Raw genomic sequence first — 27,625 nt, forward strand, 5'->3', positions numbered from 1 at the left:
CGGCTGCTGTCCCCGCTGCTGTCCCGGCTGCTGTCCCCGCTGTCGTCCCCGCGGTGCGGCCGGGCGGCGCTTCAGGACAGCTCGGTGGGGCAGCTCGGTGCGGGCGGAACGCGGCCCCGCAGCGCGGAGCGGCAGGGATAGGCCGGTCCCTTCCGCCGGGCGCTTCCGGGCCGATCAGGTGACGGCGGCCGCGGGCAGGGAGCGGCTCCGCGGATCGCCGAGAGCGCCGGTGAGCACAGCCGAGGGGGTCCGGATCCGGGTCCGGCTGTGAGTGTGTGTGTGTGTGTGTGTGTGTGTGTGTGTGTGTGTGTGTGTGTGTGTGTGAGGGGCGGGGGGAGCCGAAGCCGGGACGCGGTGGTGCTGGAACGGAAGGATCGGGCCGGGCCGTCACTGGGAGACCCGGAAGGCCGAAGCCGTTTGCGGCCGTTCTGACCGAGCGGGACGGGGGGGCGTCTCGGCAGCTTCGGTCCCCGGGCCGGTGTCGGCAGCGCGGGGTGGGCCCGGCCCGAGTCGCGCTCCGCCGGGCCCGCGGTGCCGCCCTCCTGCCTGACCTCCGGCCCCGCCGCCGTGCCGGGCCTGCAGCCGCCTGCCGGCGGTTGGTGGCGGAGCTCCGTGCTGGACGCTCCGTCCCTCCCGGACCGCGTCCGGAGCCGCGCAGCGCCCGCTGGCTGTTCCCGTCGGGCTGCGGGCAGGGCCGCCCAACAGCCTGCTGTGCGCCAGCTCTTGTTTGCTGCTGCTCCGCGCTTGCCGAACCGCGGCCCTATTCCTGTTTTTTCACGTAGCGTTGCTGACGCGGTCACCCAGCTTACAGAACGTTTGATGTTTTACATAACAGCAGGCCAGGAGAACGCTCAGCTCCTGTTACCCAATTGGTTCTATCGGTGTTCTTTCTTTTTTAATTTCCCCCTTTAGACTTAGAGGTAAGAGAAGAAAATCTTTGTTTCAACATTACATTTTCTCAGAATTCATATCACATTTCTATGGAACAGTTTATAAAAGAGAATTATGTAGCCGCATTTCTGCTGGGTTGTCTGAGCGTGGCACATTGGGCACACTGAGGTGTGTTGGCTCCTTCCAGCTGCCCACAGAGCTGTTCATAAGGGCTGCACCCCAGCAGTGCCTGTAATGCAGCCCTGTGTTGCGGAATCCCAATTAACAAAATGAGGCCAAGCAAGGGCACGCTGCTCTGCCAGGCAAATGGATGCTTCTGAGCAGAGAGATGATCGCACAGATTTGGATCCTGGGGCTTTACGGTGATACTAAAAAGCAGCTGCGTGGTGCTGCCCAGGTTATGGTAAGTGAACAGATAGACTTACAGGAAATGTTTTTAAAGGGTTAAAATATGTCAGTGGGACAGAGTAAAAATGTAACAAGATATAAAAGTGCCTTTAATGATTAACAGTCCCGTATCTGCTAACATCTACCTTAAAACAACTGTCAAGAAGTACATGTACCTTTTCCTGGACGCTGCCAACAATTATCAGCTCAGATCATCTGTGGCTTTTACTTGAAGTCCAGACAGCTGTAATAGGTTAAGAACAGAGTCCTGTTAAAGCTACGTGTGAGCAGGATTTATATAAACTCTGTCAGTATTTTTGATAGGATTTCTGATGCTAATTTTCTTTTTCTACAACGTAGGTATCCAAAAAATGACGTTATCACTTCAGTCATAGGAAAAACTGACATGTTTTCCTTTCCATTGAAACAGCAGGAAGCTGAGAAACTAAATCAGAGCTTGTTTCAGAAATGAATGAGGGCTGGATTGTTTCAGAAGCCCCAGATAAAGTAGGGTTAATTAGCAAAGAAGGATGGAGAAGTGTCCTTCTGCTGGGATTCCAGTCTAACAATGCACTGTTTCATTGTTATGTGTTAGACGCCGGGAAAAGAAACAAGTTTCAAGTTTTATCAGTAAACCAACCAGTCCTATGGCCTCACTGCAGGTTTTTTTTCCTCACTGCTCAAGAAAGAAGATTAAAAGTGAAATACTTAAAACACTCTAATACTGTTGTGCTCTGATTATATATGCTGCAGCTGTTTCACTCTAATGACATCAGCCCCTCTCTGTCTCTCCTCAGTTATCATTCACCCACGCTGCTCTGTTTCCAATTGAATGTTTCATACTTTTTTAACTTGCAGTGGAAACTCCCAGTCTGTCTTGAACAGCTTCTCTTGTGTTTTTAGAGTTAGGTCAGTGCATTCTAGCACAGTCGCTTCTAATTTGCTGAGCCCAGAAATAAGGTCATTTACAGCATCCATTGGGCTTACGTTTTCCAGGGGTGCAGCTTCTCCCCCCATATTTACAGATTAGTTCTTGAAGGATTTGAGTAACGTTTCACTATTACTATACAGCCTTTGCTGGTTTCACACACTTACTTCCTTCATGGTCCACCTGCTGCTCTCAGTAGTCATGGAACGTTCAGTTCTTGGTGCACCATCTGCTTCTTGGAGGTCCAGCTTCAGCTCTGTCAGCTGCACTTGCTCGTTCAGCACCTCACTGGGAGTCCTGCTGGATCCCTAAGCATGTAGCTTCCCTTTCCATGTCTTCACCTCCCACCAGGCTTTCTTTAGTCTAGGAAGACTGCTGAAGCTGCCTTGTTTCATAACCGCTCACCTGTTGGCACTCTTGCTACTCTGGGTGTGATAAATGCCAGTGATTCAGTCACTTTTGGAGCAGCCTGTTGGGATATTATAGGGTTCACAATTAAAATGAAATAAACAGCTGGTATAAACAGCTTATAATTAGCAAAAGTGGCAATTTCCTGCAAAAATATAGAGAGCAAAACAAATGAAAAGTAAGATCTTTGAATGCTCACAGTTAGATCGCAGCTGACTTTTATATCCTTTCACCTGTTTCGTGCTCCTAGGGTTTGGAGAGCTGGTCAAAGACGAGGGTTTAGCAAACCTAGGCTGGCATCTGTCCAGCCATTGCTCTCTAAATTCTGTTTGCTTAACCCCAAAAGTTGCTGTATATCCCAGTGCACTCACAGTCTTCATCTTGAGCTGTAAATCAAACAGAAAATGGGGTTTGTTTGGCCCGCTGCGTGCCTCCCTTCCAAGTTCTGTCTTGGAGTTTAAAGTAGCTCAAGTGCCATTTCAACAGTTCACAGTTTGTTCCACACTTGGAACAAGCTGAATTTGCAGTTGAACTCCTACCTGAGGGTTCAGACTGTGTTGCAAGTAATGCAACGCATGGTTATCAAGTGCACATTTTAGTCACTCGATGCAGTTTCATGCTTGCATCTCTGTAAGTGTTCAGTGTGCTTTGCAGGTGAACAGACATGGATAGCACTTGCTATGGACCTGGTTATGTTAAACCACATTCCATAGAGAAGAGGAAAGCGTTGTGAAGGCTGCTCAGAATAAGATTATTTATTTTTACTGTTGTATTTTGAGATATTTTTAATACTTCAAATCATTAAATCCTAATAGGTCATCAAGCTCAGTAAGCCTATGGACAAAGAATTAGGAGAGGATTCCAGGACAGAGTGCCATAGACCTGCTAGGAGACAAAATTCATTGCCTGTCACACTGTACCGTTTCAATCTTTTTATCTGTCTCAGCCATCTTTATTCCATTGCAATAATCATCTCCTTATGGCTTTCTCTGCCATCTTTCTTTGTAAGTTGCTGTTGGTCTTTGGTTGCTTTTTAATTATTTTTCTCATAGTTTCTAAAGGCTGTGAGTTGGTTGTTTTGGTTTTTCTTGGGGGGGTTGCTTTTTTAATCAGATGTTAGTGAAGATGAAGTTATTATCTGTGTATTTCTGGTGTTAAATATATGGAATTGAATTTGGATTATCTGTGTATTTCTGGAATATATGGAAATGAATTTGGAGAAAAGAACATTGCTTCCCGCGATGGTTTCAGGAACTCAGAAGTTAATGTATTTACCTCATGTACACGGTTGCCTTTTGTTACGTGGCCAGATGTGAGGGCCAGGCATCTCTCACGCCCGTTCCATAAAATCACAGTGCCGTTTCACGTTTTGATCCTTTTAGCTTTAGGGAGACTTTCTCAATGTTGATATTAATTCCCAGCACGTATGGGTAGGTCTGAGTTGGTAAGTTTTCAGGCATTACTGAGCAAGATAGATGGGTGCTACCAACGGTTCTGGTAGTAGGGATGTGTGAAAACGCTGGGCATCCTGACTGTGTGCTTTGTCATCTGGCAGCATTCCCATCTGCTTGGAAATAACATGAATTTGAATTTAGTACAATGAAGTACCTTGCTGCTGAGCGGTGTGAAACGCTAAGCAGTGCTGAAAGCAATGTGTGTTAAAGTGCAGCAGCTGTGAATACTAAGCTGCCCTTCTGGGACTCTGTGTGAAATGATGTAACTGAGTGAAAAGGCTCTGCAGGAATAAATCTCATCTTCTCCCTTGTTGTAGCTCAGTGTCACCACAGCAGAACTTTCACGAGGCTTGTGTATGAAGCTTACTTGACTGTGTGGTTGGATTGTGTTGTATGAAAAAGGGTTTTGACTGTAACAGCTACAGATACTGAGGTTTTGTTTTGCTGTCCTGAGCCTGTGCTTCAGCACTACTACAAAGAGGGAACACTTAAGGAAGCTTTAAATGCTTCTGGGGTAAGTTTGCAAAGAATTTAGCTTCTGAAAAATTCAGGTTCACCTTTTCAAATGCTTCGCTGTTTGTGCTTTGTCAAAAGGTTCAGATATTCACCTGTTTCTCTCTCACAGCCTATTCTAGGTGTTCACACTCCTGCAGCAGATTAGAGATGTTGTTGCTACTGAAATAAAATAAATGGTGCTCTCTGATAAATATGATTATACTAATGAGAAGTGAAAGTGTGTCAGTTTAGTAATTTCTGTGTTGCTGCTATAATTGTTAGAAATGTTTGATAGCTCTGAAGTATGACTAGTGAGCTCATCTTTCTCACAGCAAATAGCATCTATGAGAAAATACGTTTTGAATGCGGACCTGAATTTCTTGTCAGTAAGTTTAAAATACAGGCCATGTAACAAGTCAGGTGCTGCAGGATTCTAAAGTAGCTTAGCCAAGAGAGATCTTTTTTTAGAAACGACATTAAACTAAAACCATCAACAATAGGATTCAAGTGCTTCTTAGGTAAATTACTGCTAGTTTGAATAAGGACATGAATGTGATACTATAATGCCAATAATGTGGGTATTTTTTCCCCTTTCTCACTATTAGGATTCCAGAAGGAAAATTTTCTTGCTGTTGTGTCTGGGCAGCTCCTCAGGATGGCAAGTAAAGGATCTACAACTTCTGCATCAACAAAGAGCTCCAGTACTGGAGGGACCAGTGGCAGCAGCAGCAGTAATGGTGCTGGGGACAACACTAATCAGGACAACACTTTTGAATGTAACATCTGTTTAGACACTGCCAAGGATGCAGTTATCAGCTTGTGCGGGCATCTCTTCTGGTAAGTACACAATTCCCCACATTAAACCAGAACACTGTGCATCTCTCTGATCATGTTCTGTTTATATTTCTATTAAACAAAAATTAGTTTTATCTTAAACTCAGTGAGGATTTTGGGTTTGCCTTAAAACTGTTTTTACCTATTAAATGTTTATGTTCCAGGAAGGAAGTTTTTTGCATCTTAAACTTTTTACACCTTCTTTTGTGAAAGCAGACCCCGTTAGAAGTTGAAGGTTACGTTGTTATTTACTCTGTGCAGGCTGGGCACAGGATAGAGATACCTTTTCATGGTAGATAACCTTTTTCACACCTAAATTCCTTTCTAAAACTGTGCATACCTACAGCTCCATCTGAATGCAGGTACTAGATGCCAAATGGCAGTCTCGCTACATGCATGTTATTTTTTTTCTTTGAAACGGTTTTGGGGAATTCTTTTGGGGGACGTGCTTTTCCATGTGATCTGCTTCTCTTTTCCAATGGAATTGCATTTGCAATACTTTTATCAGTTTGACTTGGGTATTTATTGTACAAGCACAGTGAGCATCCCAGCTTCTTATTTAGGTTGCTCAGTCTAGAATATGCTCTTGAACATTAAAATGTTATGAATAATTGACACGGCAATTTATTTTATACAGTAGGTTAAATATGCTCATTAATTAAACGAGGCCTAAAAGAGCATTTATTTTCTGTGTTAATGTGTGTAATGTCTAAAGGTACGGGTTTTTATTCTAAAGGAGGTGGAAAATCATTTGCTGAAGACATATTAAGATCAAACTATTGGAAGGTCTGCCATCACAGAATGGAACCTTAAAGAATAGAATGTATCTTGTCTGAATAATGTTGCAAAGCCCACTCTGGAAGCAGATGGCCTCTGAGCGGGTTTAGCTTGTAGTTTTTATTTTTGTTTCCTTTGGATACATAAGTTGCCATGTTCATGTAGCCTCAGAAATAGCGCTGTATAATGGGGACCAAATTGGATCTCACAGCTGGCCCTGTTTGAAGCAACAGATTAGACAAGAAGTTGCCTGAGGTCCATTCCAGCCTAAATTATTCCACAACTCTACAGAAGTGCCCAATGTTTCAACCAGATGACTCTCATCAATTCTATTAAGATCCTGAAATCTCATTACTGGCATTCTTCTCATTTGCATCTTAACTCAGGAATATTTTTCTGTGAGATCTGAAGAGAAAATTTGCAGTAAATACCACAAGATAAATTAAGCTTTTGTCTGGGGCTTTGGTATGGATGAAGGTGCAGGAATTAAAGGTGATATGGAGATGTTAGCAACATAATTAAATTGCATAACCCGGAGATTGGGCTTGGGCTGTGCTTTCAAAAATTGCTTTAATGGGAGGTTATGGAACTGGACCAACTGGATTCCAAGATTCTGTTGCCTCTAAACTGTGTTATCCGGGGTGCACTTTACACATTTGTGAGATCAGGTTGTGAGTAACTAATTATATTCCTCCCCCCCTCCCTTTTTTTTTTCTTCTCTGTGACCGAATTGTCCTGGGAATGCTCACAGCTGGCCTTGTTTACACCAGGTAAGAGAGGTTTCTTTTTGCATTGTCTTTCATCAGCTCCAATGACTCAATAAAGCCCTTCATTCTCTGGAGTATCCTCCTCCTTCTCAAATGCGCTTCGTTTTTTCCAGGACTACTGCAATGTGCTGATATAATTTCATGCACAAGAACTTACAATCTAGACTTTCAGCATAAAGAAAACTTAGATTCTGTTCTGCTTACTTCCCACATTTCTGTTTTTTACCCAATAGGTATTGCTGGTTTTGGTAGGAGAATTACTGTGGGCAGTTCATGAAGGTTTAGGTTTAGTTTGCAGGCTTAAATGCTGAGTGTATTTCTTGTTGCATAAGTATGTTGTACTTTGTGGTGCCATTATAGAAAAGGATGATAGGAGGGTGTCTGTGCTAGGCCTTGGCTTATGCAAAGCTGTTGGTACTGTTTATTTCCTAGCACTTCTGCAGTGCAGTTCTGATGATGTACACATCTGCAAGTGGATTGCGGCAGAGCAATAACCAAAATGTCAACATTTTGACAGAGTACTTAGTATTTAGTACAAGATTTTGCTCCGTAGCTTTCTGAGAGGCTCCTAGAATCTCTCAGGATGGCTGCAGATTAGGTCTGCACATTGTTTTCATGGTTTTGTTAGATTTCTTATAATTTAATTTATTTACTTTTTAGTGGTTAGAAACCAGGCCAAACAGACAAGTGTGCCCTGTCTGCAAAGCTGGAATCAGTCGAGATAAAGTTATTCCTCTGTATGGAAGAGGCAGCACTGGACAACAGGACCCCAGGTAATAAACAGAAATACAACTATTCATGTGACAACTGCTAGAGTTTAAGGTGAAACTACCAAACTGTTGGATTCACAGTGTGAAGTGTTGTCAAAAGACTGATAGGAATGACAATTCTGCTAAATATTTTTGGCTTTTTTCAGGTTTGAATCTACATACCATATTTGACTGGCAATTTATGTTAATTGGATGTTAATTAACAGTAGTAGGGTTCAGTGGATGTTACTTGACTGAATAAAATGCCCATGGACTTCATTACTGATCATCAGTTTCCAGCCTTTGCAATGGAATTGTTTTATACTGAAAAGTGCAATATCTTAGTTCAGGGATGTGATCCTGAAAGTTCATGTAGCTGTTGGGTCTGTTCAGTCATGTTACTTTCAGTTTTGCTGCAGCATGGCCCTGTGAGAGCATCCCCCAAGTTTGTTCTGTATTATGAACAAACCAACTGCAGATACTGCTGTTTGTGTGCTTGAACTTGAGCTAATTATACAATTATTTTGTAGAGAGAAAACACCACCACGACCCCAAGGACAGAGACCTGAACCAGAGAACAGAGGGGTAAGTGGGGGGAAAAAGAAAAGCTCAAGCAGATTGCTTGTTTTCATTGATGGTAATGCTTAGTTCATCTTGGAGGACACAATGGAGGTGACAGGTGCTGTGTGGCAGAAAATTCCATTCCCATAGTGCTATTTACCATCCTAAAGAATGCAATAGCTTGAATTGTGCTTGATGAAAACAGCCCATTGTGGAACTGCTGGAAACGCTGTTCTTTATACTTGACAGCTTTCCATATATAGTCATAAGGAACACTTTGCTTTGAAAATTCTATGGGATGTAACTGTACTGTTGCATTTTAAGAAGAGAAGTAGATATGTTTGGTGGATATGTGCAAATTTGAAGTAGGATTTGTGGTTTTGTTGAGGAGATTACATAAAATGAATGTAGACAGCAGCTGGTGTATGTTAGAGATGTGGGAGTAGCTATGGAGCAGACGACAGTGTTTTCTGGCACAATGACAGTGACCTGATGAAACAATTGTGTATTTCCAGGTAACTCAGCCCAGGGTCCTCAGAGAGCATGTGCCACATGATTCAAGCAAACAGCTCTTACTGGGTGTTATTAAGGAACAGTTCTGTATTGTATGGGTTGCGAGCATAGGAGTTTTCTCTCACCAGAGAGTTACTTTCTTATTAAATCATCCGCTGTCCTTACTGCACCAGCTAAAAGCTTGAATGCAAGTCACGGGAGTCTTAAATGAAGATGTAGAAGTAGTGGTGCTGCCTTCCTGTTTTCTGCAAATGTAGGACTTGCCTTGCAAAGTGCTTTGCTGTCCCCTGCAGTTAGCCCCTCACAGTGTCCTTCACAGTATAGCATCTGACAAGAGTCTTAATCAAGTATTGGCACAGAAATGTTTGGCTTTTCTTATGTGGGTGAAAATCTGTCCTCTGTTGTTTGTAGGTGACAGATCAGAGGGGTTTTTCAGAGTTGGTCACTTTTAATTCTGAGATCTGAAGACAGTTCATTGGATTACAGAACACAGAGCAGTGGCCTGTCCACTTTTTAAATGTGATGCAACTACTTAGATTTATATACAGCTGGTTCTCAAGTGGTACACTGCTTTTATACAGTAGGGTTCATCTTAATTCCGATCACTCTCTGATTTTATGTGGAATTTTAGTGTGGAGCCCTTGCAACATCGTTGCACTGTAGATCTTCTTTGGTGGTTATATGCCACATCAGTTAGAATTCTGGTATGATTTTTTTAGTTTGCTTAGGTTTTGGTACTGCTCTTTGTAATGATCAATGCCATCCCACTGGCAGTGTATCACTTTACTGAATGTTAGACTGAATGTTTAGATGATGCATATATATAAAAAAACTAAATGCAGGTTATTCTCTACAGTATCTTTCTTATAGCTGTATGGCTAATAGCTGTTAATACAGAATTATCGATACAATTTTTAAATGTTGGTTTTGATATATTGTCAAATACACACTGTTTTAAGTTGAACTGGCTATATAAACACTCGTTAATTTGCAGCCTTCAGGCAAGAAGTGTGATTCCTACTTGTCATTTTCTCAAACTTCTAGGTTGCTCTAGCAAGTTTACTGCTATGATAAATGCTTTAAGCATGACAGCTTGGGAAGTATTTAACAACAGCGGCAGACTAAAAGTTGCCACACTACATGATACTTCTTCAGCCTTAGGAAAGCCAATAAGAGGGCGTCTGCACTTTTGCAAACAATTCTGAAATAGGTTTTAAATTATTTGTACCTTTTTTTCCTCTTCTGTTGCATTGTTCTCTGCAGGGATTCCAAGGCTTCGGGTTTGGAGATGGTGGCTTCCAAATGTCATTCGGAATTGGGGCGTTTCCCTTTGGTATATTTGCCACAGCATTTAACATAAATGACGGGCGACCTCCTCCAGGTACCCTGCCTCCTTTCTTCTTAGAGAGACCTATCACAAACAGATAGTTTTCAAATCCTTTTGTAACTGAAAGAAATAACCTGTTAAATGACAAAACTTTCTGAATAGTCAAGTAAATCAGTACTGTATATGGAAATTCAGGAAGATGGAAAACATGCAATGGAAAAACACAGTCCATTTCTTACATGTTTTGTATGAGGGCCTATACATATGTCACTTCCATCTGATTTCCTGATCAGATCAGAGACTGAGTGAGGGAAGAACAGTGACACTGATCACTTCTCCACTTTATTACTGAAAAATGAAGTAAGTTGGACTTGAGTTTCTTGTGCTAAAAAGGAGTCAGTAAGGGTTTGTATGGAGGAGACCCAGATTTTGGAAACAGCAGGAAAGGGCCATTTTCTATAAAGGGTGAAAAGGAAAAGAAAGAAAATATTAAACGAGTGCTCTGTACCGCAAATAATGACAGCAGAGATTGCTCCTTTTTTTTTCAGAACTCTGTCTCAGAGACAGCCATACGGATTATAAAAGAAATAACTCTACAGTGAAATTTCACTGTTTGTAATTAAGGAAAAATGTGATTACTTCAAATAGTGATGCAATCTCTGAAAAACCTCCTCCCCAGCTGCATTCTAGTCAAACTGAGCCCACCTGTTCTGCACACACAAACCTACAGTCTGTCACACGGCCTAGAAACTGTAACAAACAGAAAGACATTTTTCATGCCATACCTGCATTGGCAAAGACCTGTGCTGCCCTTTGCTCCACTGAAATTGCCTATTACTTGTACTTCACACTTCACTGAAAATCTGTGTGTAGATGTGACAGAGCAAAGGAATTGGAAATGTATGGTGCTCTAATAGCCAGTGTTTAACCAGCCCCTTTGTCTTCTTTTCATCAGTAGAGTCTATACAGAGGTTTCAGAAAGGCACGTCTTGAGCTTTAAATTCGCACGGTTTTCATTAGTTCTCTAAATCAAGAGCACACAAACAGATCTACCACTTATTTACCCAGTTATTTCACCTGGAGTGGAAGGAGCTCTCAGGTAGAGCTGGTAGTGCTCCTTGGGATGGAAACACCCGTCAGCAGTGAACGTGGCTCAGCAGTGTCCCCAGAAGTACTCTAAGCACATCTGGGTGTGCTGTAGCACCTGGAGCTGCCTGCTGCTATTAGTCACGAGCAAGCTTACCACAAGTCCTGCTACAGGGAGCTCTTGCTTCTCTTCACTTTTCCAGCATGGATAACCAATCTAGTGGTTGGCAATACTGACAGCAGCAGTTTTTTAGCAGGTGGATTTCTTACGTATTTTATACATATATATATATATGTGTATATATATATATGTTTGTAATGAGCGTACTATATGCAGAATACACAATATTGTAGAGAAGAGGAAGATGCTGAGCTGTGCTTTACTTCCTGTTTTCCAGCTGTTCCAGGGACTCCTCAGTATGTGGATGAGCAGTTCCTATCCCGCCTCTTCCTGTTTGTGGCTCTGGTGATTATGTTCTGGCTGTTGATTGCATAAGTCGTTTCCATTATTCCGTACACTCCTAGCCAGAAAGGCTACTGAAACAGTTACGAACTGCTTCCCATCCCATTTTAAACCTCTTGGTGTCTGGTTCCATAGCTAACCATGGGTTTCAGAAATCGGTGGTACCACAGAACAGTGAAGAATCTCACATTTTGCACCACAGTTGGAAATTAAACATTGGTTAAAACGTATTGCAGCTCAGCTGTCTTGTACAACAGGTTCCTACCACAAAACCCTGGGCCTAGCTTTGAGCTCTGCTCCCAAAAGGAGTGCTGCTTTGAAATCTCGTGCCAATCAGTTACAGCAGGTTTATGTGAAAGACAGTTGCCCCAAGGTAGACTGAACAGGTAAGGAAACTTCTGCAGCACCATCAGTATCTCATGCTTGGCAAACACAGTGGATCTGCCGGTGCTGTGGGTGTTACTCAGTTTCTTCAATCAACATCCAGCCTTCTTCAGGAAATCACCTGCAGCACAGCTGAGACTCCTTGGCTACAGCATGTGATACAAACGGAACCAGATGCGGAGGCTGGTTTCTTTTCTTGCCATTGTTTCCCACAGCAATGGAAAACTCCTGCCTGAAGCTGCTCTAATGGTGGTTAGAAGAGCTACTAATTTATGCTGCGATTTGTTTTTAAAGCCTGAATTTGCTGGAGCCAGACACTGGACGATTGTCTGATGAAGCTGGGTGAGGTTACCGAACAGTAGGACTTACCCATCTGCCTCACCTGGCCAGTTCCTCGCTGACATAAGTGTTGTCTTCCGTGGTTCTGTGCAGCAGCACTTATGGATAATCCTCTCCCAACCCGGCCACTGCAGCTACGTTTCTTTCTCCCAGGGCTGTGAGACTTTCTACACAAGGTCACAAATAAAATCTTATTAAGGACCCGAAGCCAACTTGTTTGGGGAGAGGAACAAGGGCATCTTCAAGTGAGATAAGAGCTTAAATTGGGCATGCCGTAAAATCATACAGGAGGAGAAATGAGATCCTGCACTTGCCACAGCAGGGAACATTTGGAAGAGCTTCTCTGTGCAGCCACACGTGGCTACAACATGGCACAGAATGGCTACAACGCATCAATATCTACCAAAGACACGAATTAGAAGTGCTGGAGGAGACCACGACCATCTCTGTGCCGAGGGGAAAATGTTTCCAAAGGTGAGCCCTCTGTAGCCCGTTTGGAATCACATTGGGTGCACAGCTTTAAAAGTATTCCTGATATATTTGTATAGATTCCTTCAGAAGAGCAGATACAAGGGATTTCCTAATGAAATGAACAATTTTGATATTTCTCTGACTAGGCAACTCCTTTTTTTTTTTCCTCTTTCTTCTATTGTTTTTAGATGGTTTTGATTCAGATCACTGATAGTCACAATGATTTCCTGCCAGATGACTATAGTGACCGCCCTCCTCATAGACAATGCAAACTGACAGAGCCAATCAAGTCTTAGAAACTTTCTTTCCGTAGTTCAGCTTGTGAAGGTGTGCGGTTAAAGCTGCCGGGCGGGGCAGCTCCATTCCCTGTAGTAGGCGATTCGTGTAACGTGAGGTGTTCGCTTTGGGTAGCGGCGGAGCCGAGCTGGATGGCGGCACCGGGCGGCTCGTCCCGGCATCGCGGAGCGGCCCGGAGGCGTTCTTACCTTTCGTGTGTGCGTTTGTATCGTACCGCTCCCCTTGTATTCAGACTGCACGCGGCCGGTGACGGCTCGTTCGGTGCGTTATTTACCGTTACTGTTCACTAATTTTCACTGTTGTGAAAGTGATTTAGAATTAAAAAAAACAACAAAAAAAAAGGTTTTACATCGACGGGAGTGAGCTGCCGTTTCTTTGTGCTTGGCGGCCGGCGAGGCACCAAGCCGAGGATCCCGCTGCTGCGCCGTGCCTCGGGAAGCGGGAGGCCGGGCTCCTTCCGGACAGCGTTGGGCCGGGCCGGGTACGGACCGTACCGCCGGACCCGCCGCTCCCGCCGCCGCGTGTGGAGAGCGGGGCTGAAGGCGTGGCCGCGCTGCGATTGGTCCCCACTGCGGAAAGGGCGGGCTCACTCGCTCCGAAGGAGCGCGGCGATTGGTTCGCATCCGCGAGGGAGGCGGAGCGCCGATTGGCCTGCGGCGAGGAAGGGGGCGGGGCTTCCCTCGGGGCGTGGCACGGCGCCGAGCGAGCGGCTGGCGGGAGGAATAGCGGCGCGAGCCCGAGGGAGGCGCGAGCCCGGCCAGGTGCGGCGCGCCGGTGACGTCATCAGGGCCCGGGGCAATGGCGGGGCCGCCAGGTGAGAGCCGCGGGGGCGCGCGGCGGGACGGGCCGGGCCGGGCGCTCCGTTGCTCGGGGCCTGCGGCGGGGCCGCGCCGCTTCCTGCCGGCCGCTCTGCGATCGTTCCGGGCGGAGCTGCGGGATCGGGCCGCGCGGGTGTCGGCGGCGGCGCGGCGGGATTCTGGGCCCTCCGCGTCCTTGAGCCGCTCCGTGCGCCAGCGATTCCCCGCGGCGCTGCAGGGCTCCGTAGGGCTGTCCCGCCCCGCAGGTGCGAAGCCGCGGTCGTGTTGCGTGGCGCGCCGGCACGAGATCCTGCGGCAGCGGGGAGCACATGAGCGTTCCGCTGCGGCATCTCCGAGCGAGCGCAGTGCGGGGCCGCGCGTCGGCTCTGCGTGAGCCGGTTGCGGCGAGCAGAGCGGGCGGCCCACTGAGCTCTTGTGCCCGAGCCGGTTCTCCGCTCCGATTCTCGCACTGCAGTGATTGCTGCGCGCTGCGCCACCCGCTCCTATCGAGGGGCACGTTTCTGCTGCTGGCACCGGGCTTTGTCAGCTGCTCGCGGTCGCTGGGAGCTGCCCTCTCCTGCTGCTGCTATCCGCTGAGCACAGAACACGACGGCTGTGCGCCCCGATCCCTGCAGGCAGCAGCACGCTCTGAGCTTAAACCGTCACGTTAAAGAGGCTGTGGGTAAGGAAAGCACCGTCCTCACGGGAGGCATCTTCGCAGCGCTGAGCTCTCCATCTCGGCAGCTTCCCTCCCTGGCAGCAGACAGCTGCTGCAGCGCAGTGAGGGCAGGGCAGTGAGGGCTCCTTCACTGGGAGCAGTTGCATGATCTGGTCCATGTAAGAGCTATCCTACATTGCAGGGTGAAGCTGCAGAGAAAAGCCTCAGAAAGAAGGGGCAATCGCTGAGCAACTGCTGAGCTTTAACGCTCTTTAGAAACTGTAAGTCTGTGGTTAGTGGTTTTCCTTCTCTAAGCGCATTTCTTTCCTTATGCATCTTTCCTGCAGCCAGCTTGCAGTAGCAGAAGGAAGCAGATCTGTGCCCAGCAGCACGACGTGTTCTTGGTGCCATCCTGCGCTCATCCACATCCTCGGCTTTCTCTTAAATGTGCCCAAACAGCAGCTTGGCTCTCAGATAGCGTTTCTCTGTGCCGAATTAGTGCTAGAGTCTTTGTACTGTGTTTTCTTTGCCGCTCTGTGTGCATCCTGGCTGTTCCTGGGGCTTTATGACTTGTTGACTATTGCTGGTATTTTCTGAAGGGACAGCAGGCAGTGGCAGCTACTCCTCTTCCTAAGCCTGGCCCCAGTGCAGTGCTGGTCGCACAGTCTCTGCAGGAATATCCTTTTGAGTGTGTAATTCCTTCCTGGTAGCCAAGTTGTTCTCTGCTGAATAAGGTTTGTCTTTCTTCCTGTTCTGGGAAATCCATTTAATTACCCCAAAGTGCACAAACGTTATGTGCTGAGTCAGTGGCAGGAGGGGAACGGTAACGTGGCTTCCTGGCATAGCGTGGCTCTCTGTAGGGATTGTCACACTTGGCCCATCTCCACCTGAAATCCCTGCTCTGAGCAGTGGTGCGGCTCTAACTGCGCCATCTCCTGTGAAAAGTTATCTCGTTTCCTTCTGCACAATGTGGAGGAGCACGTGATGGTGTCAGGTCTGGAGGGAAAAAATGGGGGGTTAGGATATCCGAGTCCAGTTTGGGAACCCTAAACACTGGCGCTTATGGTATGCCTGGTGTAATTCAGGGCTGTTCTTTATCAGGCGTGCAGCAATCCCTGTTTTCTTTGATGTAAAACGGTTGTTGATGTCGCCTTATTCCTGTGTACAGGTGATGAAGTCTGGAGATGCCTGGGATGTGGGGACCTCATTGCTGCTGGTCAGCGCCTCTACAGGACAGTTAATGAAGCTTGGCATGTTTCCTGTTTCCGGTAGGTGCAACTTTATAGCCTGTTGTGCTGTCTTGGAGGATGCTGGATGTTACTGATGGTAACAGGGGTTGGTCTTGAGGCCATACCCTGCTGTCAGCTCTATGTCTGACCTGCTCTGGAGCCTGTGGCAGAGGCAGTGTGCTGCTGGTCATTGCCATGCTTCAATACCCACAGCAGCCCTTTGGAACTGACCTTCAGTTCTGGCTGCAGTCTGATGCTGCCTGGCCAGCTGCTGCCGTGCTGACACACACACAATACAGGAATACAGATAAAGTATAAATGGAGGCTCTGATTTGCTGGTGGTTGCAGAAGCCACAGGTTGTGTCTTTGTCTGCACTTGCATTCAGAGGTACTAACCAGGCCATCTGAGCTCCTGTCGCTGTTTCCATACAGGTAGGTGCAGGAGCAATATCAGGGCATTGGGAAAGCTGCTGATTTGGCAGAGGGGGCTCTTGCCTTTTTCACAAGCACTCAGTCCATTTTTCACGCTCCAGAATTGTATTTCTGAAGGGGCTTGTGTTTGTGAAAGGAGCAGGAGCTTCTGCTGGCTTCTGGGTACGAGTGACTGTGTCTTGAATGTGGAGAGGTTAATGTTTTGGACCCTGTTAAAGCAAATAGAGGGTAAAGGAAGCCAAAGTGCGGCTTTGGAGGAATGTTTGCTGTGCCAAGACAGGCATCTGTCCCATTGCGTTTAATTTATTACTATAAAAAGACTTTGTTGCATTATTATGATTATTGGTATATATATTTAAAAAAAAAGCAAAGCATAGTAGGCTGCCAAAGCAGTGTGATCTCTGTTGACTTGGAAAGCGTTGTTAGTTACAATGCCGTGTTAATCACAGCTGCTGCTCCATATTGCTGCAAATCCTGGCCTTTCTGGTTTCTGTTGGACCGAGTGTTCGTGTTCAGCTATGTTGTGTCAGCTTCCCTAAGCCCTGTTTTTCTCTTCTCTCTTACAAGCTGGAGTCCTGTTGTGGAGCTTCCTGAGACTCTCCCAGTTAGCCAAACTCCAGTTTGTGTGTGCAAGTCTTTCTTCTATGCCTTCTCTTCTACTGTTTCTGATGCAAGTCCTGATTTATAAATGCCTGGGTGCTTCTTGTTGAGGTGAATGACAGCTGAGCTGCAGGCAAAGTGGCACCAGGGAATTTTATGCTGTAGTTTATATTGTAGAATGGAAGTCTTTTTTTTTTCCTTTTTTTTTTTCTTCCTTTTGGCTTTCCATAGAAAGGCAGGTAATGGCTTTTCTCCTCAGATGTACAGTAACTTGCTGATGCTCTTCTCTTACCCTCATTACTTTTGGCTCGCTCTAGCTCTGCTGCCCAGCTTAGAGGCCGTGCTGAGTGAACAATTGGAACCTGCAGCAAAGGAAGCTGCCCTTCCCTTTTTCCCCGTTCCTGGCTAGCATTGCTCATGCAAACAGAGTTTGCGCTCTGTTCTCCTTTCTCTTCTGTTATCCCCAAACCATGCTGGGCAGCAGTCTTGTGCTTGATATCCCAAAGCCAAGCTTTAAAAAGCCTCTAATGGTAGGAGCCTTTGGCAGCCTGTAGCTGTGAGTTCCGGCAGCTCTTGTGGAGCGTTTTTTACAGTCTTCCTGTGGATTAGCTGCGTCTCTGGCCTGGCACATGATTTTTCTAATGCTGATTGGCATTGATCCAGTCTTGTTAGCTCTTTTAAGCTTGTTAGCTTGGTCAGGCGAGGCTGCTGATCATGCTTGGCACTGGTGGTAGCTGACGTACATGCATGTCTCTGAGGATTTAAGTTTTTTGTCACTTCCCTCCTTCCTCAAGCTGCATGTACAGGAGCTTTGACCCTGAAACCCGTGTTTTCTCTGATGGGACTTGGAGGGAAAAGCAAATCCCTATTCATATATCTTGGATATTTTACATTGTTCTTTGGCCAGCTGATCCTTAGGCTTGAATCTGTTGGGTTAGAGCTGGCTGTGGAGTTTTCTTTTAGATGTTTCTGACATAATCTCTGTTGTGAATTAACTCTGAATGTGCTTTTTTTTTTGCCTCTGAGATCTGTTGAGTTAGGATCCATTTCAAAGGTCTTTATGTTTTTTTTTTTTTTAATTGATAAATGGCTTCCTTGGATTTGGAACATATATTGCACAAGAACACAGACTTAGCAGAGGAAATACAGAGGCGGCATGCTGTCTTTTTCCTAGATTTGGATCGCTTTTACCAGAGGGAATTATTGGAAGAAGAATCTGTGTCTGTCTCTTACTACCTATACCGTGCTGTTCTTTTAGCTTTCAGTCCATTTTGTCCATATTACAAAACAGAAGGTGCTGCCTTATATGCTGTTTCGATGTCCATTGTGTTGTTGATTCTCCCTCCCCGCAGATAAAGACAGCATTAAAAACAATTCCCTCTTTTTATAGGGATGTTGCACAGTTACACACCTGAGGGATGGGATGCCATCCAGAGAGATGTATGCAGGTTGAGCAGGTTGTAAGGTTCAACAAATCCAAGTCTTGCACCGTGGTCATGGCAGCCCTGCTATCTGTACAAGCTAGGGGACGTAAGGATGGAGTACAGTCTTACCAAGAGAGGACCTGGGGATACTGGTGGATGGCAGCTAAGTATAAGCCAGCAATGTGCCCCTCACAGCCCAGAACACCAACCAGATCATGGGCTGCATCCAAAGAAGCACAACCAGCAGGGCAGGGAGCTGCACAGCATGGAGAGGAGAAGGCTCTGGGGAGAGCTGAGTGGCACTTCAGTACCTAAAAGGAGTCTATGAGAAAGAAGGGGGCAGACTCTTTAGCAGGATCTGTTGTGATGGGGCGAGAGGCAATGGTTTCAAACTAAAAGAGGGGAGATATAGATTGGATATAAGGAAGAAGATTTATACAATAAGGACAGTGAAGCACTGGCACAGGGTGCCTGGAGAGGCGGTGGTGCCTCATCCCTGCAGACACCCAGTGTCAGGGAATGGGGCTGTGAGCACTGATGGGGCTGTGGGTGTCCCTGTGCACTGCAGGCAGTGGGACTGGGTGGCTTTTAAGGATTCCTTCCAACTCAAACCGTTCTGTGATTCTATTTGAATCTGAGTAGGATGGGATGAGAAGATGTTACGGGGACAGTATTTGTGAAAATGCAGTTCTGATTATTGGAAAACTATAAATTCAGATCAAGTCTGCTGGATACATTCAAGTGGAAAATGCTCTTGGATGCAGATGAAGGAAATTATTGAGGATGGTGGTAGGAATCCCTGCTGTAGCAGAGAGCTTAAGAACTTTTTAGGAAGGAAGACGGCTGAGGTTAGGTTCCTTCCGAAGTGAAATAACAGAGGATGTATATTATTATGGTCTATAAAATGAATCTAGTTTAAGCAGCCAAGCAGCAGAGGCTTGCTGCAGAAATCTCAAACAAAAGCCAAACCCTCCACATTAGAGAAAAAACGTTTCAAGTGTATCTTCAAAATACTCAAGTTTACCGAATGTGATGCACTGCTGAAGATTTCACAGCTTCAGATTTAAATACTGACTGTTTAGTTTATATCCCAAGCAAAAAAAATTAAAAGCTGAAAATCATCAGCAGTTTGCAGAACAGGGTCCTGATTGCGGAAAAGGGAAACACAGGGAATTTTGTATCCATCCAAACGTTTGCCATGAGTTGGCCTAAAGAACCGACTGACTGAAGATGAGGATGACCATAAACCATTAATTCAGCTTGGGCCAATATTTCCATTTTGCTGCGTACAGCAGATTTTTATGCATACTCAGTGCAGCTTGACCTGGAGAAAAACACCGATAGCTTTATGAATTAGCGTTTAAAATGATATTACAAACTAGTTAATGGCATAAGCAGTTGATTTGAGAAGTGCAAGCTTTTGGTATCTGAGATACAGTAAATCTTTTCATGCTGATTGGGGGCTACATAATTAAATCTAACCAATTCTAAGTAGCAAACTGATTTTCCAGTATAATACATTGGCTACTATTAAATATAGCATTGAAATCTTTAAGAAACAACTTAACACTTGTTAATATAATAGTAACAAGAAATCTAAACTAATAAAATTTGTTAAAATCCCAGTATGAACTGATGTATTATTTAAAGTGAATTCACATGACAGATTGTTTTTGTATTCAAGTGCTTGTACTCCTTTTTCTTTTTCAATTAAACTTTCCTGTTACCCTCCACTGGATCTAGAAGCTGCTGCAAAGTGCTGTAGGCTCCAGCAGTCTGCATTCTCTAAACAGGAACTTGCAAAAACAGAGCAGTTTTGGCAGAGCGCAGAACTGGCTCCATCTCCTATGGGTGTTCTGAAGCGAATTGGAAACAAATTACCTTTCTGCCCATTTCTCAGCAGACGTTGAAAGGAGGTTCTTCCTGGAATCCCTCGCTGCTGCCCGTGGGGTTGGTCTGCAGCATGACAAGTGTCTGCTGCTTGGAGCACAGGGCTGGAGTCGCCATTCTGTGTGCTGAGGGGGTGCCCGAGTCCCAAGCTACAGAGGAGGAAAAGGCCCGCTGTTCATTTGCAAGTTCTAGTGATTTGATTTTCTTACAGAGCCACGTGACTTTTAATCTACACTGATAGTATAGTGCCTCCCTTCTGTTGTTCAAGTAACTTTTTCCTGTTTGCAAGCAGCCATCGTGTCTCCTGTCAGTCTTGGCTAGACTGAAGAAGCCCTGGGTCTAGCTCTTCCTCATAGTACAGACTTCAGTATACCATTCTAGGTTCAAACTGTTTGGCCTTCGTTTTCTGAGAGCTGCTTCCTCCCCACAGACAACTGGACAAATAGATGTGCAGTGACAGGATGTGAAGCTGAAACGTACAGATGTTGGCTTATAAAGATGTAAGCACGGGTACGTTCAAGATGCATTTTAAATGAGGTGGCACTCACTACTTTAAATCTTCCTTTAACTCTTCCAGCTGTGAATGCAGTCAGGGTTTGAACACAGACACCAGGTGAATTCGAGAGCAGGTAAATAATAATAATTATATAATGCAGGTGAAATAGGACAGGAACAGGAATAGAAGAACCTTCCTGGTCCTTCTCTAGTTTCTGGGAACTGCATAAAGCTATTAGGGCCGCAGAGCTGACAGCTCCTCTCCACCAATCCTGCAGGCCCCTGGGAATGCCTCCTCAGTGACATCTCCATCAGCTTTGAAACAGAGCAGCTCGCTATCAGATGTAGGGAGGAATAGTTGCTAAGTGCCTGTTTGCACACAGAGTGCCACAACTGTTCAGGAATTTAAAAAGCCTGAGGAATTGAGTAACACTTTGCAGGTGCAAATGGTCACATTCCTCAGGGGAATCTTAACAGCCAGTGGAGACGTGGGTGACAGCCCCTTGTATCTAGGGGAGCTGGAAGTTCCGGTCTGAGCTTGTCCCTTAGGACACTGTTATCAGAGAATGTAATATCAGTGTAATTACAATTACTCACACAGACCAGTATGTGCCGTGCTTTCTACACGAGCGAGATGGGATCCTTCCCCCAAAGAGTTCAGCAGCCTGCACAGACAAAGCACCAAGCTAGAAAGCAAGGTGCTGTGTGCCAGTTACATGCCGTCATCATTTACACATCAGAAGTTGCTGCTTCTGAAATTCTGTGTAATGAACTTCTATGAAGTTTCAAGGAGGCTCAATTTCTTTGGTTTGCTTCTCAGGCTGTAGGTATTTAGTAGGTCTGCAGCCATTAGGTATGTATGGGGGATATATAGGTTTTCTCTCCATCCTACTGTGATGTTGGATACTGAAAGGCATTGCTGTCTGAAGTTCTGCTTCTGTTTAGAGGTGAGGTGCAGTAGCAAAGATGAGCTTCACTTCACTGTTTTAGTTTACTGGAGAGCTGTGTGCAGGAGCTTTCACTCAGCAGTGTGTGCGTACCAAGCGGTGTTTGTTTCAGTACCTGATGTCCGGAGCTTGACTCTGTCTTTCAACACCAGTGAAGCATATACTAGGTGTAAGTGCCTTGGAAATACAATGAGGTGTTAGGATTGCACTGAAGGACTTGGAATGCCTCCAAACTGCGTCCATGCTGAAACAAAAACCTGCTGCATCTTCTTCAGGCATCAAGTGATGCTTTTTTCCCAGCTTGCTCCAGTCCGCACACATCCTGAAGTGCCTGTCTGTGCCAGGGTAAATCTGTGTGTCGTAGGGCTGGTAGATAGGCTGAGCACTGCATCTGCTATTGGACAGAATAAACTGTAGTAAACAAGGTGTCCAAATGCAACCAAACCCTTTCTGCTTAAATTCTTAATCACTTGAATATCACAAAGCCATAATGCACTTTTCTGGGGACAAAGCTGTAAAATCTATGACGTTTTGCAGCTCAGTTTGCATGTTGAGTCATTGTTTAAGCTTTTCACGTGTTCCCTTCACTTGCCAGCTGTAATGTTCAGGCTTGTATCTCTGGCAAAAAGTCACTGCAATTCCACAGCATAGGAAGGAGAGCAACCCCTGCTGTGCAGTGGAGATACTGTGTCAGCATTTGCAAGAGAGAAATACAGATATTTGCCCTCAGATTGTTTAAACATAAATTAGCTTTGGTGCATGTTGGCGTTTCGAGATGGTATCGGTAAAATTATACAGAAAAGGTCCCCTCCACCTGTTCATCAGCATTTCTGAAGTGCAGTCATTCTGGCAGGAATTCAGATCTGGAATGAATGAATAGATTAACACTTTTTCCAAAGCTCTCATTGGGGCTCTTGCGTTCTCAAGTAGGTCATACAGACAAAAGCAAGAAGTAACAAGAGAATTCTGTGTAGGAGAAGGTGAGTTACTGACTGCTGCTGGGGCTCACCGCTAAAGTAAAATCATCCTGATAAGATGTTTCCTGTTTAAAATAGACATTTGGACCGTGTGTCCTTTGGCTTTAAGGAAGTCTCAGACAAAATCCCTTCCCAGTTTCTTAGCTGTCTGGGTGGTTTTTATTACTTTGAAGTTAGGCTTTATCTACTGGCTTCATTCACAGACTAGCTGGCTGCTTATCACATCTGTGGATCAAAACTTCAAAGGTTTGTCTGTAAAGTTGGGATTTATGAGGTCACATGGAATCCCCCTTGGAGGGAGTTCAGCCTGCGGTAGCAGTTCTGCGGGGAAAAGCCTTTGTCTGTAGGTGATACTGCGGCCGGGAGGGGCTCTGCGATGCACCCGAGGTATGTGTGTGTTGTGGGGTGGTGCTGATAGCCAGGGGAGTGCTGGGTTGTGAGCACTGGTCCATTTACAGCATGCAACGTATAGAGAATGTGGGAGACCAGAGCGCATTCCTAGACACAGACTCACCGTGTTGCTGCTTCCAGTAGAGCTGTGTGAAATGTCAGAAGGAATTAAATCTGCGCTGGAGCTGACGACCGCAATGGGCTCTGCAGCACTTTGCTGTGCTTTTACAGCCAGGCTTAGAAACTGCACTGAATGAAGGAAAAGAGATAAAGTTATACGTATACTTATTATTATTTTCATGAAGATGGCTGTTTAGGAAAGAAGGAGGTAAAAATGCTGCCTGGTTTTCTGCTTACTTCAATAGCAAGCAGCAGCTGTCAGATCTGCAGCCAAGGCTCAGCCCCGACCGTCCATCAGACAAAATGCCAACAGAGACGAGCATCTCCAGTAAAAGCACATCTGAGTAGTGTTGCCTCTGGAACACTGCGTGATTTGCAGGCTGCATTCAGGAATGCCAGGCTTTGCTGACTGCACAGAAATGGAAGGGCTCAGTGCAGCAGCAGACATTTGTTGCATCTCGGTGTCTTACTAAGTTTTAGCTGATTTGTCTGCTAGACATCATGCTTGGCTTCAGAGCAAGCAAAGTGATGTAACTACATGTGCTGCAAGCGGGAGAGAGTACTGCCTGTGCTGATTTATACCTCTCAGCTTCCTTCCAGGAGATGCAGATTAGGCTCAGTGATTGAATGATCTCTGTGTTGAAAGTGTTGGAAGAAAAGTTACTTTTCCTTGGATGAAGCACTCTGGGAAGTTACTTTCTGCAAGAGGATGACCAAACAGACTGAAGGTACTGGGAAGGCAGTGTATCCCAGTTCACTGTACGGGATTTAGGAAAGTATGTAATAAACATCAATCCGAAGGGGACACGGCCAGCTGTCTTCCTTAGTCTCAGCCTTCCTCGATTTGTCCATCAGATAGTGGCACTTCAGGTTAATGACTGCGAAAGCGACCCTCATTCAGTACTTAGTAACGCAGACCCTCATTCATTACTTAGTAACGCAGCCTCCTTCCGATCAAAGCTCCACCCACGCCTTGCAAAGAAGTAGAGCTTATTCAGCCTCTGCAGCCACACGCTGTCCTCCTGCAATGGCTCCTCCTCCCCTCCCACCCTTGGGTGGATCCATAGAAGGGAAAACTTGACAATAGTTAGCAAGCAGCAGAGCTCGGAAGAACTATTGCAGAAGTATGTCTAACTAGCCCGGGTAGCAGTCATTCTATCCTCCCCGAGGGTGCTGGTGCTGCTGAGTGCAGGAGAGGATGGTTTCAGCCATGGGAGCCAGGAAAAATCTGAGAAGGAATGAGCAGACAGAAGACCTGGCATTCCTTGGGCAGCTTGAAAGAGAGGTGAGGTGTCTGAATCAGCGCAAGATTAAATGAGCACTGGCTGCTGCCATGTTGGCAGAACTGAGCAGTTCAGAGGCAGTTGGACAAGTTTGTGGCTGAGCCGGTTTATCCACTGCTGAAGATGGGAAGTTACTTGTCAGCCCCTGCTTACTTCGCTCCCAAGGATCCCTTTCGGTAAGTCTTGCACGGGATTAGCAGTTGATCTTCAAGTTGTCATTTCACCCCTGTAACGCTATCCTAAGCAGTTAGCATGTGAGGTCTAGGCTTGTGTGCAGGGAGCAGCTGGCCTCAACCCAGGGTGCTTTGAGGAGAGGTGCTGCTTACCAGCCTCCCCGCTGAAGGCTCTAGGAGGAAAGGCACCAGTGCTGCAGGGCAGTGTCTGTGTAGCCCAGGCAGGCAGGCTGCCTCACAGAGCAGCAATACACGCTGCTTTAGCCCGTGCCCCTGTGCTTTGCTCCACTGCCAGAGGAATGAGGTTACTGCGGCTGCTGCTACTTGCATCTCTTCCAGTGCTGCTTTACTGGGGCACAGTATGGGCTGAGGGAGTGCCACATGCTGCTGTGGAGTTCAAGAAGGTGATGTAATCCGCAGTGAAGCAATCCATAATCTTGTTTGAGAAAGAAATAAAGTACCTTGCAGGTAACTAGGGACTTGCCACACACTTCACTTAAGTGGAAATGATTCTTGTCCCGTGATATTTTGGTTTGTATTAACAACCTTTTTTGGCTCGGTCAAACAAATGAGGCTTGAGAAAGGCTATGGAATAAGGCTTTGATTGCATTACATCTCCATGGTGAAAGCTGTTAGCAGGGCTGAGTGCAGCCAGGATGGTGACTGACGCTAATGTGCTGATAAGGTGAATAAATGGGGGCTGGCAGTTCCATTGTCTCCCTCCTGTCCCCTCTGCCTGGATTTGCGTGTTTCTGGTTCTGTTCCTACAAACACTGGGGCACTGATTTGGAGGTGGGCAGCCTTTTGTTAGCACAGAGTGGGACAGGAGTAAATACTGCTGTGCAACAGCTGAACTTCAGTAGCAACTTTCTGAGAAAGCCTCTTCTTTCAGAAGGCAAGTGAGCAGCCATTCATTATTTGCACTACATAGGGAGCATCATGCTAAGCCGTGGGTACACCCACCAAGTGGCATGGAAACAGCTTTGTACAGTCAGAGCTTAAACATTATGCACTTAGTCTGTGTTTTGTTACATCCACGCTTGTTTGGCCAGCATGTCTTAGAGCCAGAGCACACACTTGTGCTGGGCCTGGCTGAGAAGCCTTTGGGTTAGCTGCAGGCTGGAGTTACACGGCCTGTTTGCAGCCTGTCCTCTTCCCCTCTGCCTGCAGAATTGGAACTGCAGTCCTTCAGAGCCTGCCTAGTGGTAACTGATCCAGCCTGACAGTGTGTGGGGGGGAGATTTTATTAATGAGCCCTTCTCGAAGGGATCGTCTCTTCAGTGCCAGGGAAGTCTTTGCTTCCATGAGGGTATTGGCTTTCGTTTAGATGTAAAAGAGATGCCCCCGTGGGTTGAATCTCCATCTCGCTGAAAACCAGGCTGGGTTCGTGGTGCCACCTGATCTTTCCACCACCCCCCACAAACCCAAGCAGCCATCAAGCACCGATTTGTGAGCTCTTGCTGCAGCATTGCAGTGCCAGGGCTAGATGCTTTGCTCTGGGTGCTGCGGGGGCTCCTGGAGGATGACTACAGGAGGCAGATTAAATAATTCTTGATCACCAAGGATGAGAAGTGAAGATCTGCTGTATAATAAGAAAAGAGCTCCGCAGATCTGACAATGGTGGCTAGTGTGCAAGATGATCCACCTCAAATAAGGCTGCTAGAAGTCCTCCAAGAAATGTGGTTACCATACTTCGCTACTAGGCCATAAGAATGGCAAATCGTAGATTAGCTGCTTGAAAGCTAAAAGAGAAGTAAGAAGGCTTTCAGTGGCAGTGACTGGAAAAGACGAGCTTGTTCAATTCCTGCAGAAGTAACTGAATTCCCTTTTTAGCTAATATGAGGACAGGCAGCGGCAGTGTTGTAATGCTGCACGCTCCAGTGAGGCGGGAAAGGAAGGAGACAGTGCTTCTGTGACAAAGATCTGACACATCTCTTCAATGAAAGTCATGTGAAACGTTCACGTGATGGCTTTATCATCTGGGTAAAGGCACCGAAACTGTTCTTATAACTATACCTGTGTGCTGTCTGCCCTCAACACCTGACAAATCTAATGCCTAAGTGATAGTGAGGGATGAAACAGTTAGAGCCATTACCAGCACCAGACCAGAGCCATTACCAGCACCTAGCTTCTATGGGGCTCCTGTTGCCTCATTGCTCAGGGTGGGGTGCTGAGCCTTGAGCTGCAAACTTGTCCTGCCCAGATTTGTTTAATTGCATAGCAAAGAACTGACTGCTTGCTGGCTCCACCCCCTCACCTTCATTTTGCTATGGGTTTGTTGCAAATTAAATACCAGTGCTTGTTTTCAGATGGAAGCAAAGTACTCAAGGTGCTGTAAGGTTGAAGTCAGTGAGGAAGCAGGGGAAAGGCAAAGGGAGGACAAATGTATATGATCTTATGGAGCCTGTGTGAAACAACTACAGTTTTGTTGTTTGTGTAGAAATTTCAAGTTTCTTAAGTAGAAAAAGATGTGGTTGAAGTTGGAGAAGAGGGTAAAGAAGCGTAAGGATGTATTGTGATTGAAAGCGAACAAAATAGCCCACCTGCTTGGGTTGAACTTGGAAGAAAGGTGGCTCTAGAAGTCCTGGTAGAGCAGTCCCCAGTCTACAGTGTTGCTGTCTGCATCCCAGGTGCAGGTCTGGTCACAACTCCCTGTTTGAAGATGTAATCACGCTCAGAGCATGCACTGGTATAGGCATGTATGCAGAAGTTGGATAAGTCTGAGGGATCCAGTTCATCCATGCTGAGCCAGATGTTCCTGCCACAGGGTGATAGAAATCTTTGCTGTTAGTCTTCACTTGTTCTTTCTCCCTCCCACTCACCTACTTGATCATTCAGCTTGGAGTATTTACTGCAAGTGAAAGCCAAGGACTTAGTGGTTGAAGGCAGAATGCATTGCAGGGCCCTCTAGGTCTCCTACATACCATGAGCAGGGTGTAACCCTGACGGTGCCCCAGGGCTTGGGCTATAATAATGCAAGTGCCCTTGGTAGTAAGGTGGAATTACTGCTCCCTCTGCTCAGACAAAGTTAACAGGGGTTGTTGCACGTGCTGGAGTCCTTTCCCATCACAGAGGGAGG

General features: G+C 46.0%; 2 protein-coding genes across 3 annotated transcripts in view; both read left to right on the top strand.

Annotated features, from left to right (window-relative positions):
- The first annotated feature begins 93 nt into the window (after positions 1-93).
- Positions 94-13,484, top strand: RNF185 (ring finger protein 185). Its single transcript, XM_072350999.1, has 7 exons — positions 94-229; positions 5,169-5,400; positions 6,926-6,944; positions 7,602-7,714; positions 8,221-8,275; positions 10,028-10,145; positions 11,576-13,484. The coding sequence occupies exons 2-7, from the start codon at positions 5,219-5,221 to the stop codon at positions 11,671-11,673; spliced, it is 585 nt and encodes a 194-aa protein (XP_072207100.1). The 5' UTR covers positions 94-229; positions 5,169-5,218; the 3' UTR covers positions 11,674-13,484.
- Positions 13,485-13,818: 334 nt separating this feature from the next.
- Positions 13,819-27,625, top strand: part of LIMK2 (LIM domain kinase 2) — a 29,235-nt gene continuing 15,428 nt past the window's right edge. The window contains exons 1-2 of one of the 2 annotated variants that reach the window (XM_072350778.1): positions 13,819-13,945; positions 15,755-15,854. In XM_072350778.1, coding sequence (XP_072206879.1) covers positions 13,930-13,945; positions 15,755-15,854 — 116 coding nt within the window. In that variant the 5' untranslated portion in view covers positions 13,819-13,929. Of the gene's footprint in view, positions 13,946-15,754; positions 15,855-24,153; positions 24,550-27,625 lie in introns of those variants that run through there. The other variant, XM_072350780.1, reaches the window with a different exon arrangement.

Source organism: Excalfactoria chinensis, chromosome 16 (genome assembly GCF_039878825.1).
Source record: "Excalfactoria chinensis isolate bCotChi1 chromosome 16, bCotChi1.hap2, whole genome shotgun sequence".
Taxonomy (NCBI): Eukaryota; Metazoa; Chordata; class Aves; order Galliformes; family Phasianidae; genus Excalfactoria; species Excalfactoria chinensis.